Raw genomic sequence first — 18,788 nt, forward strand, 5'->3', positions numbered from 1 at the left:
CCAGCTCCATTTAAGTTTGGTAATGACGTATCCGACGTCTTGCACTTTGGTGCGGCATCGGATCTCGGCATTCCTCACTCGGTCTTGAAGTTTGATACCGAGCATGGCGCGCTCCATGACTCTCTGTGCCACTCGGATTTTATGCACAGCCTCCTTAGTGAGTAGTGCGTACATGTCTCGGCACCGTAGGTCATGGTGGGCAGGACACATTGGTTTTAACCTCTTTAGAGACGAGTTTTCAGGCATTGTGGAATGTTAACGGGTTTGAGGATGTCCGCTAGTTTATTGAATGCCGCCCAACCCAGCTGGATTCTTATAATTAGGAATAAGTTCAGAGGATCATTTGGGGTCGGCTCTCCTCGTCCTTAGGTGACAGGATTTGTCTGGGTTCTGTCCTGGGTTGTTTGTTTCCAGCTGAGCCCGTTCCAGGTCTTTGGATACGGTTGTCCACCACCGCCATTTCTTTTCTCTTTTCCGGGATAGCTAAAGCCTTTTTAACTGCCTCTTCATCCCTTCTCATCACATGCGAGGCAATATCGTCGATAAGTAAATCAATTTTCTCTTTTCCGGGATAGCTAAAGCCTTTTTAACTGCAACTTCATCCCTTCTCATCACGTGTGAGGCAATATCGTCGATAAGTAAATCAATAGTATTAGCAATGTATGTCCGATATCTTAGACATCTGCAATGAACCTATCTGCGACCTAGACTATAATCAGGTCAATAATCCAGGGCTGATACACGTGTATGTCCGTATATAAGCCAGGGCGTGTGCCAGGGAGAACAGAAGTCATCTTCTCGACAGCGTTGGCACATCTAAGGATATATCCGAAGTGGTTCCATCATGAAACTCTTGGTTTTGGCGGCCCTTGTCGGTAAGTGGCATTGCGAATATATATTATACTTTGATAGAGAAAGATAGTCTTATTGCGATTCCTATAAGAGGAAAGAGAAAATAGTGCCATGCTTTGTCCTTATCACTGACCGGGTGGCATCATAGGTAGAAGGCAATGGCGAAATACGGAAATTTATAAGTGAAAGAGAAAAAATCCTATGTTGCCCAAATTTTATATGAATATTCTTTCTCTTACCCCCGGTCGCTCGGTGGCGCTACGAGCCTGATTTAGTTAAATTATATTTTATCCCTTTCTAAGAAATACATAAGTCATGATGACAGAAAAAGACAAACGATTCATAGCTAATTCAGGCCAGTATCGCGTTTATGAATAACGCCATTTAATATGTGTTTATTTTGTATTAACTTGAACTGTGCCTTTTTAGGATTCCGTAGCTCAAGCAAATAGTGCAATTGCCTTTTATTTGAACCCATCACTATTTTACTTGTTCGTTTTATTTACTTATATAGTATCTAAAGTTTATAGTTGTCAGTAGAAAAAGGCGCGAAATTCAAATTTTCTATGGGACGATATCACTTGGCGCCTAAGTTTTTTAAATTTGCCGCCTTTTTCTACTGACAAGATTTGATTGACCAACTATAGTATCTTTTAAGGTAAGTACTTCAATTCCCGTTCAATCCAGGTTGGCTAGAATTCGATCTGTATTAAAATTTAATATTATTATGGAATAATGGAATAATATTAACATCAATAAATTGCTGTGATAATTAGCTTATGATAATATATATATACATATTAATCACCATTCATAAGTGCTTGTTGCTACACCTACATGAATTAAATATATTTGAACTGAACTTCTGGATTTTTAAGTTGAATTTTTGACATTCTGAGTAATATTAATTTGAGTACATATTTGAGAATTGCGAATGTTATTGTCATCTAATCTTCAATTTCTGGGAAATGATTAGGCTTTATATGCGATTAATTACTTTTTGTACCATTTGCCAAATTTATTTGGGTAGGAAGATTAATTATATAGTACTTAGTATACTTACTTATATTTTATCTCTTCTTAGTAGGTTTAAGTTTTTTAATATTTATTCAAATACCTGCGTAGATTGTGCCGATTTCGCTTTGGGATTTTTTTTTACTAATAAAAAGGAATGTCCTTCATTACCTGCCTACTTAATAATAAGGCTTTTGCGAAAACTGTTAAAAATGCATATTGCGAATTTATACCATTTTAAGTAATCAAAAATAGATTCGGTATTAGTTTTCGCAGGTTTAAAATCGAGAATGGTGGTGAAAACTGCTAATGAAATATATAGGTACATATTTACGCCATATTTACCTAATAGATAATAGTTGTTTGTGACGTTTTCAACCAAAAGGTACCACATTGTCGCTTGTTGATAAGGTTGATTTTTAATTGAAGCTATATGGAAATAGCGCCTTACTGACAAGCGACAATAAGTACCCTTTTGGTTGAAAATGGCACATTTGTTTAATAACAACGGAACAAAGGTTTTGTTTAACTTAACTTGCAGACTTATATTGACCGGGACATACTTAGACCGTGATTACCTTTTGTATTGTTTATGAGCTCCCGATATTACCCGTGAACAAGATGCATGTAACTGCGTCGAAATATCGGGAGCTCATAAACAATACAAAAGGTAATCACGGTCTATATCCCGGTCAATATAAGTCTAGTGAAACTAACCGTGAATCATTCAAAACTCAACTTGCTATTGTTCTTTTTTTTAGCATTAGAAAAAAGGTAAACAATATTGACGTGTCTTTTTATTAAAAAATATTGTTAAAGCTTTAAAAAAAATTGTTTATTGTTTGTTAATTCTTACATATTTGGTGTGACTTACAAGTGTTTTACAAGTGTTTTTTAATAAAAAGACAAATCAAGATCGCTTACCTTTTTTCTATAATGCTAAAAAAACGAACTATAGTATTAATATCCATGTCAGCGCATGATTTCATAATTGAACCACGAGCGTAGCGAGTGGCTCGAAAAGTGAAATATTATTGAGTATTGAGGGTTTAACAAACTTTGCTACCGAGTTTAACACAATTTTTTTAATTACCTACACCAACGCAATGAAAATACTACCTGGCTACTTACAACCCAACTCAAAATTTGCATCAAATTACTTTGCCTAAAATAAAGTTTAAATAAATGCGTTAACATACTGTCAATAAAAGCATTTATAAACAATTGTTAAGTAAGAGGAGGAGGAGGAGTTGGAGAGTAATTGATAAGTACTCGTAATTACGAGTACTTATTTCTGAACCAAACAATTGAATTTCAACCAAAGCTACGAGTAACCTAAGCTTGTACAAAAATATAGTCCGAAAATACGAGTACCTAGTACCTATATACAAAGGTGACAAAACCACTTGCATAATAATTCGGTACAGTTTTGGCAGCAGTTTATTTTATTTATTTTCATTTTCAGCGGTCGTCGCGTCAGGTCGACATGGCTTAGCCAATCTGAACACCGAAGGCCCCTGGCAGACCGGGAAGCTGTACAGCTACGAGGTCCTCTCCAGCACCCTCGCGCGCCTCGAGGAGGGCGCCAGCACCGGCGGCGCCTTCCGCGCCCGCTTCACCGTCCGCGCGCGCGGCCCCGGCCTCCTTCAGGCCCGCCTCGACAAGCCCCAGCACGCCCAGATCCACCAGGACCTCCCCAACACCTGGGCTCTTCCTGCCGACCTCAAATACCAGGACGTTGACAACCTTAACCAAATCTTCGAGATCTATCTCGAGGGTGGCCGTGTCAAGTCACTAAAACTCCCAACCTCTGTCTCCCTTCAAAATGAGAACCTGCTCAAAGGTCTCATCAGCGCCCTCCAACTAGACTTATCAGCTCATAGAAACCAGCATTCCGCGCATGATCATCTCGACCAACAAACTCAGCAGGGCCTGTACAGGAAGATGGAGACTGACGTCACTGGTGACTGCGAAACTTTGTACGCCATCCTGCCTGTCGCCGCTGAATGGCGCCGAGAACTCCCTAAATTTTCCGACCTCAAGGAAGAGCCTTTCGAAGTCACCAAGAGCAGGGACTACAGACGCTGCCACCACAGAGTCGCGTACCATTTTGGAGTGCCCCATGAAGTCATGTGGACCGGAACCCCGGAGAACCCTCAAGACGAGCAGTTCATGAAGCAGAAAATGTACTCTCGCATCCTCGTCGGCAAGCAGGGTCCTATTTACAAGTCTGAGACCACCAGCACAGTTCACGTTAACCCTCATCTTTACGGCAAGCAGAAGGCTGAGGTACGCAGCAAAGTTGTGCTAACTTTAGTCAAGTACGAACAGGACAATGAAGCCGAATGGCAGGTACCTGAAGGGCGCGTCATTAAGAACCTCCTGTACGCAATGAACTCCAAGCAAGTCACTATCCAGGACTCATCGTCTTCCGAATCCTCGTCATCGGAATCTCATGAACACCAGCACCTCTACAACCATGAAAGCCAACAGAATGAGGATACCGAGGGCGAAGACCACCTGAACAGAGTACGCCGTTCCTTGAAGCACAAGAAATACGTGACCGTCAACAAGGTGGTCATCAAGCGCAGCGATGAAGACAAGTCCTGGGACTCTGACTCGACGTCAGCGTACGTCAACGATGACATGCCGAAAATCAACGAGCCCGCCTACGCTGCCCTATACATGAGCCCGCAGCCCCGCGTGGACAAGAAGCAGAACCCGATGAACGCCCAGAAGCTCATCCAAGAAATCGCGCAGCTACTTCAGAACCCTAACAACATGCCCAAGAACGACTTCCTCTCCAAATTCAACATCTTGGTGCGCGTCATTGCTGCCATGAGCTCGGAACAACTCGGCCAGACCAGTCGCAGCATTGAAGTTGGCAAGTCTTCCAACAACATCCTGAAGTCTGACATGTGGATGATCTACCGCGATGCAGTGACCCAAGCGGGCACCTTACCGGCCTTCCAGCAGATCAAATCCTGGATCATGAATAAGAAGATCGAAGGAGAGGAGGCCGCTCAGGTCATCGCTTCCCTTCCCGCTACTCTGCGTTACCCAACCAAGGACGTCATGATTCAGTTCTTCAAGCTCGCCATGAGTGATGAGGTTAAGGAGCAGAAATACTTGAACACCACCGCTCTGATCGCCGCCACCAGACTTATCAACCACGCCCAAGTGAACAACGAGACTGCACACAAATACTATCCCACGCACATGTACGGCCGTCTCGCCAACAAGTACGACAAGTTCGTCCTCGAGGAGATTCTGCCGCGTCTGAGCCTAGAGCTGCAGGAAGCGATTACAAACAAAGATAACCACAAAGCTCAGGTCTTCATCAAGGCCATCGGTACTCTTGGCCACCGTAGCATCTTGGATGTCTTTGCTCCGTACTTGGAAGGCAAGGTCCCAGTGTCCAACTACCTCCGTGCCCAGATGGTCTTGAACCTGGACGTGCTAGCTCACGAGAGGGATCACTTCGTGCGTGCCGTTCTATACAGTATCCTGAGAAACACGGCCGAACCGTACGAAGTGCGAGTATCAGCAATCCACAACATCTTCATGACTCGTCCGACGGTTGCGATGATGCAGACGATGGCGGAGATGACCCAGAAGGACCCGAGCATGTACGTCCGCGCTGCGCTTAAAGAAAGCATCCAGTCTGCTGCTGGACTGAAGGACCCGCGTTATCAGATCCTGTAAGTAATGTTTTTGTAGTTAAATTAAACCTTTTCCTGCGCATATATAAAAAATAAGGAAAATCATACACAAATCAACCTAGTCCCTCAGCAAGCTCAGTAAGCTAGGCTTGTGTCGTGGGTACTAGACGACGATATGGATAATTTATAATTATATAGTTATATACTAGTTTTTTGCGCGGTGCGCGGGGCCCGAGGGCCCCGCGGTCATCGTGTTGTTGTTGTTGTTGTTGTTGTTGTTGTTTGTGCTGTTGTTTTGTTGTTGGTCTTGTTGTTTTTGGTGCTGTTGTTTTGGTGCTGTAGTTGTTGTTGTTGGTGCAGTTGTTTTTGGTGCTGTAGTTGTTGGTGCAGTTGTTTTTGGTGCTGTTGTTGATGTGTTGTTGTTGTTGGTGCTGTTGTTGATGTGTAGTTGTTGTTGTTGCTGTTGTTGGTGCAGTAGTTTTGTTTTCCAATGGAAAAAGTAATAAAGTTGTACTTTTGGTAGAAAGAAAAGATCCGCATGCGAGCACTTCATACCCGCAGCTCGGCCTTCGGCCTCGCGTGCTTGGGAAATCGTAAGGGACGCTTCGGGCCTTCGGCCCTACGCGGAGCTCGGCCTTCGGCCTTCGCTGGGTTTCGAAGCTCAGCGTCGGGCCTTCGGCCCGCCGCTTCGCTTATTAAGACACTTGGGGAGGGTTGGTTCTGCTTTGGGCGGTAAGCGGGAAGTTGGAGCTTAAACACGACCCAATAGTAAAAATGTCTTGACAAGCTCACGTCGGGCCTACGGCCTTCGGCCTTCGGCCCGCCGTTTCGCTCGTCTAAGACATTTTAACTATTGGGTCGTGTTTAAGCTCCAACTTCCCCCTCTCGTGTGACGCTTCGGGCCTTCGGCCCTACGCGGAGCTCGGCCTTCGGCCTTCGCAAGCCTTGACGCTCCGCCGTCGGGCCTTCGGCCCGCCGGCTTCGCTTATTAAGACACTTGGGGAGGGTTGGTTCTGTTTTGGGCGGTAAGCGGGAAGTTGGAGCTTAAACACGACCCAATAGTAAAAATGTCTTGACAAACTCACGTCGGGCCTACGGCCTTCGGCCTTCGGCCCGCCGTTTCGCTCGTCTAAGACATTTTTACTATTGGGTCGTGTTTAAGCTCCAACTTCCCCCTCTCGTGTGACGCTTCGGGCCTTCGGCCCTACGCGGAGCTCGGCCTTCGGCCTTCGCAAGCCTTGACGCTCCGCCGTCGGGCCTTCGGCCCGCCGGCTTCGCTTATTAAGACACTTGGGGAGGGTTGGTTTTGCTTTGGGCGGTAAGCGGGAAGTTGGAGCTTAAACACGACCCAATAGTAAAAATGTCTTGACAAGCTCACGTCGGGCCTACGGCCTTCGGCCTTCGGCCCGCCGTTTCGCTCGTCTAAGACATTTTCACTATTGGGTCGTGTTTAAGCTCCAACTTCCCCCTCTCGTGTGACGCTTCGGGCCTTCGGCCCTACGCGGAGCTCGGCCTTCGGCCTTCGCTAGCCTCGACGCTTCGCCGTCGGGCCTTCGGCCCGCCGGCTTCGCTTATCAACACAGTTGACTTGGTAGAACGCTTGGGAGCACTGCATTCACGCAGCTCGGCCTTCGGCCTCGCTTTAAATTACTTGGGGTTGGCACGCTTGGGAGTCGGGGTGAAGGCTCCGGGCCTTCGGCCCTCCGCCGGGGTCGGCCTTCGGCCTCCCGGCCCGAAGCTCGCCCTTCGGGCTCGCTTAACACACTTTTTGTATAGGATTTTGCTTTGTTCGTCCTTAACGCAGCTCGGCCTTCGGCCTCGCCCAAAATTACTGGGGTTTATGCACGCCTGGCCATTCGGGGTGAAGCTCCGGGCCTGACGGCCCGTCGCGGGGTCGGCCTTCGGCCTCCCGGCCTGAAGCTCGCCCTTCGGGCTCGCTTAACCTACTCGAAAATTTGCCTTTGCCTCTGTCCGCCGCCATTTTGGATTTTTCCAAAAAATTTTTTGGACATACTAATCTCGGGCCCCGAGGCTCGCCGCATGCCAAATCTCAGCGCGCTCGGACCAACTTGAAAAAAAAAAAAAAAAAAAAGTCGGCCATTTTGAAAAATTTTAAATGCAGTCGTACTTGTCTCGGGGCCCTCTATGACATTTGGTCGAGCACCCCCCACCCATCTCGCACCGTTTAAAAGTTTCCATACAAAAAAAAAGTGGCCATTTTTTCCGCCATTTTGGATTTTTTCAAAATTTTTTTTTTCCATACCAATCTAGGGGACCCCGAGATTCCGTGACCGAAATTTCAGCGCGCTAGGACAAACTTGAAAATCAGCCGCCATTTTGAATCCGCCATTTTGAAAAAAAAATGGTGGCTTCAAAAACTGCCCAGGGTCCTCTATGACATTTGGTCGAGCACCCCCCGCCTAGCTCTCACCGTTTGGCCGGGCCGTCCGACATTTTTTTACCCAGGAGTCGGAGCCAAAAATCCATATTTTTCCCATACGTCTCCCGCGGCCCTCTATACGAAACCGTCAAACTCGTCCCGATCGGTTGGGCCGTTTCCGAGAAATAGGGAGAGGTTAGAAATGAGTCGTAATGTAGCTATATATATTATTAATAAAAAAAACACTTAGGTATATAGGTAGAGTTAGACCAAGAAGTGCAAGTGTTATTCATACGTCATAATTTCATAGAAGTTTGATGTTCAAAATAACACTTGTACTGCGTGTGCTATCAAAATTCGAAAATCGTTGCAGACTTTTCTTGGTCTAACTCTAGATAGAAAACATCCATAATTAAAAAAAAAAGTCATTTATTGTCGCAGTAAATAAATAAAAAACCGGCCAAGTGCGAGTCGGACTCGCGCACCGAGGGTCCCGACTTTTTAGTATTTTTTGTTATAGCGGCAACAGAAATACATCATCTGTGAAAATTTCAACTAGCTATCACGGTTCATGAGATACAGCCTGGTGACAGACAGACAGACGGACAGACGGACAGCGGAGTCTTAGTAATAGGGTCCCGTTTTTACCCTTTGGGTACGGAACCCTAAAAACAGTAGCAAATAGCAGAGCAGTAGCAGTAGTTCAGGAACAACTACCGATTAGGCTAGGAGTCCGATCAACTAGAAGTTCCATAAAAATCATGCTTTTTTCAGCGCCAGAACCGCCAAAGCCGCCCTACCTTCCCTCACCAAGGACGACTTCGGTAGCCTCAATCTGGCCAAGAAGTTCGGCGAGTATTTCGGCAGGGACGAGTTTGGCATGATGAACGTGATGTCGTACGTCAGTAGCGAGGAGTCACTGTTCCCCAAGACCTTGAAGTACTCGTGGAAGAGCAGGTCCTTTGGATATCCTAGGATGAACACGGTGAGATTTGATTTTGGAAAAGTTTATTTCGATGAGACATTTTTAGTAACATTTCGTTTAATATAGACAATTTACTTATACGCCTATCTAATGATAGCATTTTTTGTAAAATACGATTTAATTGCTCCAACATTCACGTTCGACGTTTTGCCTCTCTGTCGCACGTGTAAATTCGTACGTAAGTGTGACAGGGAGGCAACACGTTGAACTCGCGGTAGGCCCTCAGCCCTCAGAACTATTATTTAATTATTCTGTGCCTCAGGCAAACTTTCGTACAACAAGAGTAATGTTGCCAGCGGAATCAGAGTCAAAAATCCCCCGAGATTGGGGGATTTTAACTTGTACATACAAGCTTTTATTTAACTAGCAATGAATTGTAACTATGTTCGTATGGGTCAAATCTTGCAAGTTAAATTAGACCCGGTAAGTCGGGTGTCAATGCAATATTATGGTACCATCCAGCTGATCTGATTATGGAGACAGGAGGCGGCCATAAATAGGAACTCTGTGATAAAACAACGCAACCTAATAGGGGATATTACTGCAATGTTCCGCCACTAGAGTGCAGCACTAGCCCCTTTAGTAAACCATAGAGTAACTTATACATACTGTGCCTATAACAGTTTTTTGGCAAGTTTTCAGAGATAATAAAATATGACATTGATGCATAAAGGTGGTTTGTTTACAGAGGACCTACCGGGAAACGCGAATCCGATATTTCGCTATCTGCCTCTTTATCGCTCGAATATGCAAGAGTGACAGAGATCTTAGATAGCGAAATTTCGATTTTCTTGTTTCGCGATAGACCCTCAGATTGTGGTAGTGGCGCCCCCTACGCAGTTTCGTGTAATATTCCCTATTATTTTTGGGGTTTATAGAAATACCTTGATGAGTATTAATTGCCTGTGGATAGAAAAGTACAGTCAGCGATACTCATAGTCATACTCATAAAAGCTTAAAGACAAAAGCTGGTACATACCAAAAATGAAATTTTTGCCGAAAACTTATTAAACAATATCTTTTGATCGTATTGCGCTCTTCGTTTCCTTGTGACTATCTTCTTTTAGTTTTAACTACCATATAAAATTAACGTTACATACTAAAATTCTATATTACTGTTAATTTCAGATTGCCACATCGTTCTCAAACTACCGTCAATTCATTGATCTGCTGATGCAAAAGCTGATCACAGAGAGACAGACCGCTCCCCAATCGGCTGAGCACAAATACTCCGCTGAAAAGGTCGCTGAAATGCTGAACATCAAGCATGACTCCCAGAAACCCCTCCTTGCGTCGTTCTTCATCGACTTCATGAACCAGCAGAGATATTACAGCCTGACTCAAGAAGATATGGACCGACTCCCAACCCTCTTCGGAGAGTACTTGACTAAACTCAACAAGGGTTACGACACCCACTACACCAAGGTCTTCAATCAGGCTCAGGTCTCCATCATGTTCCCTCTCGCGTCCGGCATGCCTTTCATCTACAAATATAAAGAACCTACCGTTGTCCACATCCAGGCTAAATCTAAGGGTCAAATCAACATCCCGTCTATCCAGAACCGTGAATATTCCATGAAGCAAGATAATGAGATACAGTTCACATACGCCAGAAACATTGAGGGTAGCGTCGGTTTCTTGAATACGCTAGACAGCCATTTCGTCAGCGCGGGCATTGTCACCAAATACCAGGTTAACGCTGCCGTGAAGGTCCAAATGCAAGCTAAAACTGGAGAGGTTAAGATCCGTTTGGAACCCCTCCACCCTGAGCAGGATACCACGATCGCTTACTTCAGCGTGTGGCCTTACACAGCCAATCAGAAGAAGGACTCTCTGACTCCGGTGTCCCTTGACCCGACCACGAAAGTCATCACGCGTAGAAACAAAGTTATGTCTGTTGACTACAAGTTCGGACAGAACACTGGCACCCAGTTCCAGTTGCAAGGATACTCGTATTCCAATGACTACAGGAACTACGGTACCATGATGCAGGGCCAGGATCTGCTGTCGAACATCATCTTCGCTCTGAACCAGAGAGACGTTGCCATGACGCACTTAAACTTCAGATATATTGGAAAGCAGTCCCAAAACAAAGCTATTGCTATCACCGTGGCTTACGGTAAGGTTTGATTTTTTTATTAAAAGATATACTTCACAAAAAAATGGGTTAACTGTGTTAGTATGATTGTGCCAGCAATTTTCTCTTATGATTAATTATTGTATTTTTTTATCCACAGACACTCTCTACAATCAGAAAGAGCCCGAAGCTCCTATAGTAGCGTCCGAAATCCAAGACGTTACCCCTATTAGCGTAACCCGCCGTCAAGAGATCGTGAAGCGTGCTGTAGCTGGCATCAAGTACGCCAGAGCTCAGATCATGGACCTCAGCGCCACCTTCGAAGGACCCCAAAAAGCCGAATACATGCTCACCGCCGCCGTCGGCGACAGCAAAGTTGATCCGAAAATCAGATACGCTTTCTTCGCAGCTAGAAACTCAGCCAAATACGGAAACAATCAGGTCAACTCTGTCGGCAGACTAAACAAGCCTATGACATGCGCTCTGAACTTCATTGAAGCCCTGCAGAAGGAACTGAAGGCCAGCTTTGAAGTGGACTTCAACCTCGGCCAGAAGAATGGAAATATCCAGATCAAGGGATCAGCTGAGCGCACCAAAAAAGCCACTGAGGAGATCCAACAGAGCCCCTGGGCCAAGCAGAGCGTCCAAGAAATCGCCCGCAAGAACTACTATCAGGAGGCCAGCAGAATGATGATCGAAATGGCGTACGCTCCCACTCACGTTCAGGCTTCGGTATCCTACAAAGATTTAAGCCCTTCCGTCATTAACATGACCTACTACGCTTACAAGGCATTGACCACCTATGGTTACTGGTATTCTGATATCAACATAATGAAAAAATCTGCGGAGGGTAAACTCGATTTCGATGCGGAGGCGTCCTACTTGGATAACTCCCTGAACTTAAACATGATTTCCCGATACGGCCATCTTAAGATGAACAACGTACCAATCCCGAAGACCAGCGTTGCTGCTTTGTCGTTCTTCGCGCCGGTGAATGCTTACGAACGCGTTCTTAATCGCTTCACTAGGCAACATTACCTGCGTAAGTATCAACGCAAACAACTATTAATGCAATACGGCTATTTACGTCCTTTTCATTGTGTATATCATATCATATCCATATTAATAACTTAGTACTTACTTATGTCAATTATACTTACAGCCTACTGCAGCGTTGACGGCTCAAAGATCAGGACCTTCAGCAACCGCAGTTACGACTACACCCTGACCAGTTCCTGGCACGTGGTGGTTCAGGACAACACCAAGTACGCTGGACAGCAAGGAGTGAGCAACGAGCAGCTCGTCATCCTGGCGAGGAGACCTGAGGAGAAGAAGCAGGAGATCTATGTTTCGTACAAGTAAGTTGGAAATTGGAATTAATATAATATTATAAGTATAATTTGGGTCTTAGGTGAATTCTGGATGCTTACAATGTCCGCCATATGTAATTTGAAATAGCTGCTTTTAACTGCACTCAATTACTTGGTTTGAAAGCAACTTCAGCTATGTTGTTTTACTTTGAACTCCTAGACCTAGATGATGGCTACCTAAGTGCTGCAAAGGATTCTATATAACGTATTTAACGTTTACGTACAAAAAGAACTTTCGTCTGGTTAATTTTTAAAGCAAACACCAACATTGAATGTACGTTGACTTCCACAGATCTGACACCGGCTTTCACTTGGAAATGGAAGTCCAGCCTGCTGCTAGTCTCAACTTGAAGGAAGGATTGAAAATCACCACCAATGCCAAGAAAGTCTCCGAAGGTGACTTCACCATGTATTGGGACGAAGCCAAAGACGCCCCTCTCCTGTATTACTACAATACCGACGGTGCGTTGATGTTCGTGATTGGAAACGACCGTCTCCGCGGAATCTACGACGGCCAAAGACTCGTGATCTGGGCGACCAACAATCGTAACAACATGAGGGGAGTGTGCGGATACATGAGCGGCGAACCCCGCGACGATTTCCTTACCCAGTACGGTATCATTGATAAACCTGAGCTCTACGCTGCTGCCTACGCACTGAATACTGAGAACGCTGATTCTCAGACCCAGCAACTGTCAAACCAAGTTCGCGAACAGGCCTACAAACCCTACTATCACTACACATCTATTCTCCGATCAGACGACCAATGGAGACAAGAAATGGAATCCTCGGACGAGGACCGTAGTAACATCGTGTACAGAGCTCGCAGCTTCCAAAAGCAACAAGGACCTTGCCACATGGAAAAGCAAGTGCAGTACTATCAGACTGATAAGGAAATTTGCATTTCTACGGTCCAAGTGCCCGCCTGTGAGAAGCATTGCAGAGGTCTGAACTACCAGATCCGACCAGTGCAGGTCGTCTGCCGGCCAGCAGTTGATCCGCAGTTCCAGAACTACAGAAACCAGATCCAAAGAGGAGAAAACCCTCAAGTCAGCGGCCAGCAGAAAGCTGCCCAGTACAGGGTTCCCAGTTCTTGCCAGGCTTAAAAATAATGGAGAAAAGACTTTTCTAACAGAATAGGAAAAGTGAAAACGGACTATGATTACTTATCTATATTTATTTTATCGTATACATTTTTGGCGGCAACATATTTATGTTTATGTATTTCGAAATTTATTGAATTTATGTATGTAGTTATGTATCGTTTACGTATTTAAAGTGATTTTAGTATTATTTATTTATAAATATGTATAAATAATAGATATAATATATATTGTTAGATAGTGAAGCAAATAAAAAATTAAAAAAAAATGATTGTTTTTTATTATTACTTACTTATCTTAGCTTCTAGTTCGAACATAATGCAAGAAAAAATAAACTTAGTTAATGTTTAACAAACAAAAACGTCTGCGAACGATGCTTTTAAGCTTAGAATAAATTTTAAAAGCCGTCAAATTTTTGGCGTCAGGCGTAAATGTGAAGTTTATGCTTCTGATGTAGCCCACAAAATGGCAAAACCTACTATGCACAAGAAAACGCAAGAGAACGGTAGATGGCAGCACTTGCCTTGACAATGTACATGTTTATGTTTCCGATTCAGGCCACAACCACAAGATGGCAGACTCTCCAACGCGCACGGTCTCTATTGTTTTACCCCGGCCACACACTCGACGAGTGATATAGGAAGTATAGTGAGGCAAGTATGCAGGGCAGTATGGCGGCCGAGGATGAGCAGCGCGGCCATATTACGTCTCTGCCTACTTCCCTCGCTACTTCCCATGCCACTCGTCGAGTATGTGGCCGGGGTATTTCGTTTATCGGGATTTAAATTCCTAACCTGGCAACCCAGACTGTCAAATGAAATGCGGCAATAAAATAAGCCGCATAGCAACGCAACGTCAGTCGTCAGCTGTTTGACAGATTGAGCTTGTGAAGGAACGCGAATTCGGAATCTAAATAATTTTGCTGAAAGAAAATCATTACAGATTTACTGAAACGTTCTGTGTTGAAATTTCGTGACTATAGTGTATAGAAAAAAGAAAACATTTCTGTTGTCCATAAGTGAATCAGTGCTGTGAAAATAAAAACGCACGAGATCAAATTTGAATTTAGAATTTGAGATTTTTGCCATGTAAGTAGATTTTTGCCATATTTCTTAGTTAAATATTTGTTACGTGTTTCAAATTCGTTTACTTATTCTTTTGTGGTTCAATAACCTTGTTGATGTTTGTACGACAGATATTATAAAGTGATTCGAGATGGGATTCTACTCCCGTTTGCTCTTTTGTTTCAATTAAAATGTCAGTGCATTTTGATATAAAAAGAAAAAAGCTCTAAGCACTAAAAAACTTAAGCTTGTTTTCTAGTGCTGAATTTCATAATTTTATTATTACAATTATTGCTGTACTGTTTTTTTCTAACATAGCTCCTGTTTTACATTATTTGATGTAAATCGTCTTACAATTTGAATGAACTGAGTGCTAACTAAATTGGTCTAACAGCGTTCCTTGTTTCATTTTGGTTGGGAATGGCAAAACTGTTTTTTTTTTTTCAATTAATTTGAGTTAACCCAAAGGTCAAGACTCCTTCCAGAGTTTATATGTAGTATGTTCAAGGAACCCAATGTACAGCTTATACCTACAGGTTAGAAAAAAATAATGGGCCCTGGAGGGAAAGTGCCTTTAAACCTTAAGTTAGCTCATTTTACTTAAAGGAAACGTTCTTTTATTTTTAAAACGAAACAAAACTACATTTAAAGATTTTTCATTTTTTTAGGGTTCCATACCTAAAGGTTGAAAACGGGACCCTATTACTAAGACTCCGCTGTCCGTCTGTCTGTCTGCCTGTCACCAGGTTGTATCTCATGAACCGTGATAGCTACTAGACAGTTGAAAATTTCACAGATGATGTATTTCTGTTGCCGGTATAACAACAAATACTAATAACAGATTAAAATAAATATTAAAGTGGGGCTCCCATACAAGACGGGAAACTTATTGCTTTTTTCTATTCTAAACGTTGGGTTATTTCCCAGATGATACCATCAAGTTGTTACCTGGTAAGTGTTGTTTGTATATTTTTTATTAGCTTTTTTTGTGTAATTTGACATTTATATTTATGTAATTGTTTTTTTTTTTCTAATTTTGGGGTTAATTTTATTGTTTGTAAAAATAGACATGTAAAAGTGCCCCTGTGGCCTATTTGCTGAATAAATGTTTGATGTTTGATGTAACAAGTGGGATTTTTTTTCTCATTTGTTACCACTGTAAAAACTTAGATAAATATCCCAAATAAAAAAAACTATATCGTGTGATCCAGTAATGGTCTATTCACTGACCATTACTGGATCACATGATATAGTTTTTTTTATTTTACTAATTCACCCCCCCCCCCCCTAATGGTCGCCAAGTATAAAACTCAATTATTTACGTTACTCGTCCCTCTACTGACAAAATTTCAAGTCCATCAGTCTAGTTCCTGACTCCGGAGTAAATTGGCTGTGACAGACGGACAGACAGGCAGACACACGAGTGATCCTCCTCATCATATTAAAAGGGACCCTTATCAAGATAAAAGTTTTTTTTTGACACGGAATCCTAAAAGAAAAATACATCATATTTGCGAAAATTCAATGCAGTTTTCAGGAAAAATAACGTGGATAAAAAACAGATTGCGCAAGACGAGCGTCAGCGCCGCGCCTCCGCGCGTCGCTCTCCCATTGGCGGACGCCGGCGCCGTCACGTATACCTTCGTAGCTATGCGCTTGCATAGGTACGCATGCATGCATATAATTATTATGCAAACATGGTTTGAGTTTTGAGTTGGACTTTGGACCTGTTGTCTTTTATTTTATTTTTTACTTCAGCAGCTCTAACAAGGGTACTTTGCTACTTAAAAATTGTGTAATGAAGAAGGATTACATTTTTAAGGTTGTATTTTTCCTTTAAATATGTTCTCACTGCTGAGGTGAAAAGTTGTATGTACAACACGAGATCAAAGTTATTTACGTTCCGTGCGCTTCACGAGATCACGAGCGTAGCGAGTGAATCTATTATAGAATCTTTCTTATAAAAATTACATTTGTTTTAAGACGTAATGTCGGAAAACTTGGAAAAATGGTATGTGATTTTGGGCGTTTTTTTGGGGTTTGTAATTGTTTTATATTGAAAAACTTTATCATAGGTATATCACAAATAGTGTACCTTTCTGATAGTAGTAAGATTTTACATATATCTCTTACTGAAAATTATATATTTACGTTAATATGATATAGCCTGTGCAACTTCTAACACTGATTTCGCAGTAAAAAATGATGAACTGTTATACTTTTTAGGGTTCCGTACCCAAAGGGTAAAAACGGGACCCTATTACTAAGACTCCGCTGTCCGTCTGTCCGTCCGTATGTCCGTCAGTCCGTCTGTCTGTCACCAGGCTGTATCTCATGAACCGTGATAGCTAGACAGTTGAAATTTTCACAGATGATGTATTTCTGTTGCCGCTATAACAACAAATACTAAAAACAGAATAATATAAATATTTAAATGGGGCTCCCATACAACAAACGTGATTTTTGTGCTGTTTTTTCCGTAATGGTACGGAACCCTTCGTGCGCGAGTCCGACTCGCACTTGGCCGGTTTTTTAAACTCTTTTTTTCCAGAATCAGCAAACAATTAGGTGACACATACATTAATTTCGGGCAAAAAGAAAAAATCATGCATTTAAGGGTTAAATAACACTTGCACAGTCTGGGCTGGGCTATTAAAATCGCTGCCAACTTAGCTTGGTCTGACTCTACATGTAGGGACACAGTTGTCTGAACATTCGGGGTTGAAATTTCAAAAATGCCCCCTGTTTCCCCTCCCCCAACCGTTATTTTCAACCCGGAATGAACTGCCTGTGGTATTTCCGGACCGTTACGACCTTTAAGAAAAGAGCGTAGTTTTACATACAAAACTTCTACTTATAGTTTGTCAAAGGACTGTCACATTTCAAACATAGACAGAGAGAATCATACTATCTTTGTCTTACACTAGTACTAGCACCCAAAAGAAAAGGATTAGTATAGTTTTTTTTGTTCTTATTTACTGACAATTTGGTTTGACCAACTATATATACATATTTTCTTTGTATTGTCCTGTGTCCTATTTTAATTCTCATTTCTTAGAAACAAAATATGGATTGCCTGCTTCGTACATATTAGGAACGTATCAGTATCACATGCGGCCGGCAAACCTCCTCTAAAATATAGCTACCGCGCCCTTCCGTCGCCAAAATAGTGTTTAGTTTTTATGTACCTACCTTAATATGGGCCTTGTTGCCTGAATCAAATTTTAAAATTAATAAATTTCATAAACGAAAATATTGGTCATGATTGAAAATAGACTCCTTATCCTATTGGGAGTATCAAAAACAAACAAAAAACAATTAATTGGCCAATAGAGAGTTCTATTTGTTTTGATTAATTTCGCCACTCAAGCCATATTGCGTCGATAGTGCTTGCCTTACGAAGTTGAGCTTTAGAACAAGGCAATACGAGTAAGAATGAAATCGCCTCAACATTCAGAATTTCAATTAGGTGTGACAAAATTGCTGCCAAAGTCCAAAGTTATTGTGATAGATTGGTGTTTGATACTCGTAGAAGCATCTGTTGGTATATTTTGCTTATCATAATAATAAGTTTTTTTTTTGTAATTTGATTCAAAACTTGGATTACTTGGTATACCTACTGGTAGCCGAGTGGTAAAGTGTGAGGCTTCTAGCCCGGAGATCATTCATATAGGTTCTAAGACTGAGGCAATTTTGGTTAAGCGAACGAAATAGAAAGCTACTGCAAGGCTGCTAAAGTAGATAACAATAAGAAATTGTCGTCTCCCGTAAAATGATTATAAAAGAAAATAAGTTTTTGGCAAAAAATTCATTTTTGGTACCAGCTTTTATCGCTGACTGTACTTTTTTCCGCAGGCAACTAATACTCATCGAGACAATTCTAAAAACCCCAAACACAATTAGGTTGCGTTGTTTTATCACAGAGTTCCTATGACCACCTGTCGTCATCATCAGATCAGCTCGATTGTATTATAATATACCAACCGACCAACCAACCAACCGACTTACATGCGTATGCAAATTTTCAGCTTCATCGGAAACCGGGAAGATGGTTAAATTAGTTACCTTAGATTCAATTACATATTTAGTTGATTCCATCATGAAGTTCCAGTTCATATCTTCCGGCTCCGTCATCAGATCAGCTCGACAGTGCCATATTTTTTTTATTTTTTTATTTATTGATAATGGAAAACAAACAGCGAAAGATGACACATATAGATAATTACACTTAAATACATACATAAGCCAAAACAGTTTCCACTACTGAAATTAGATAATTAT

General features: G+C 42.5%; 1 protein-coding gene and 1 long non-coding RNA gene across 2 annotated transcripts in view; both read left to right on the forward strand.

The window, feature by feature from the left end:
- The first annotated feature begins 733 nt into the window (after positions 1–733).
- LOC134751506 (vitellogenin-like) lies at positions 734–13,675 on the forward strand. The gene is made up of 7 exons (XM_063686924.1): positions 734–875; positions 3,332–5,567; positions 8,683–8,893; positions 10,022–11,012; positions 11,131–12,012; positions 12,133–12,328; positions 12,633–13,675. Exons 1-7 carry the CDS (start codon positions 845–847, stop codon positions 13,444–13,446), a joined length of 5,361 nt encoding a protein of 1,786 aa, XP_063542994.1. The 5' UTR covers positions 734–844; the 3' UTR covers positions 13,447–13,675.
- Positions 13,676–14,261: 586 nt separating this feature from the next.
- Positions 14,262–18,788, forward strand: part of LOC134751528 (uncharacterized) — a 49,216-nt gene continuing 44,689 nt past the window's right edge. Inside the window, exon 1 of the long non-coding RNA XR_010128670.1 lies at positions 14,262–14,531. This is a non-coding gene — a long non-coding RNA (uncharacterized LOC134751528). The remainder of the gene's footprint in view (positions 14,532–18,788) is intronic.

Source organism: Cydia strobilella, chromosome 22 (genome assembly GCF_947568885.1).
Source record: "Cydia strobilella chromosome 22, ilCydStro3.1, whole genome shotgun sequence".
NCBI classification, from domain to species: Eukaryota; Metazoa; Arthropoda; class Insecta; order Lepidoptera; family Tortricidae; genus Cydia; species Cydia strobilella.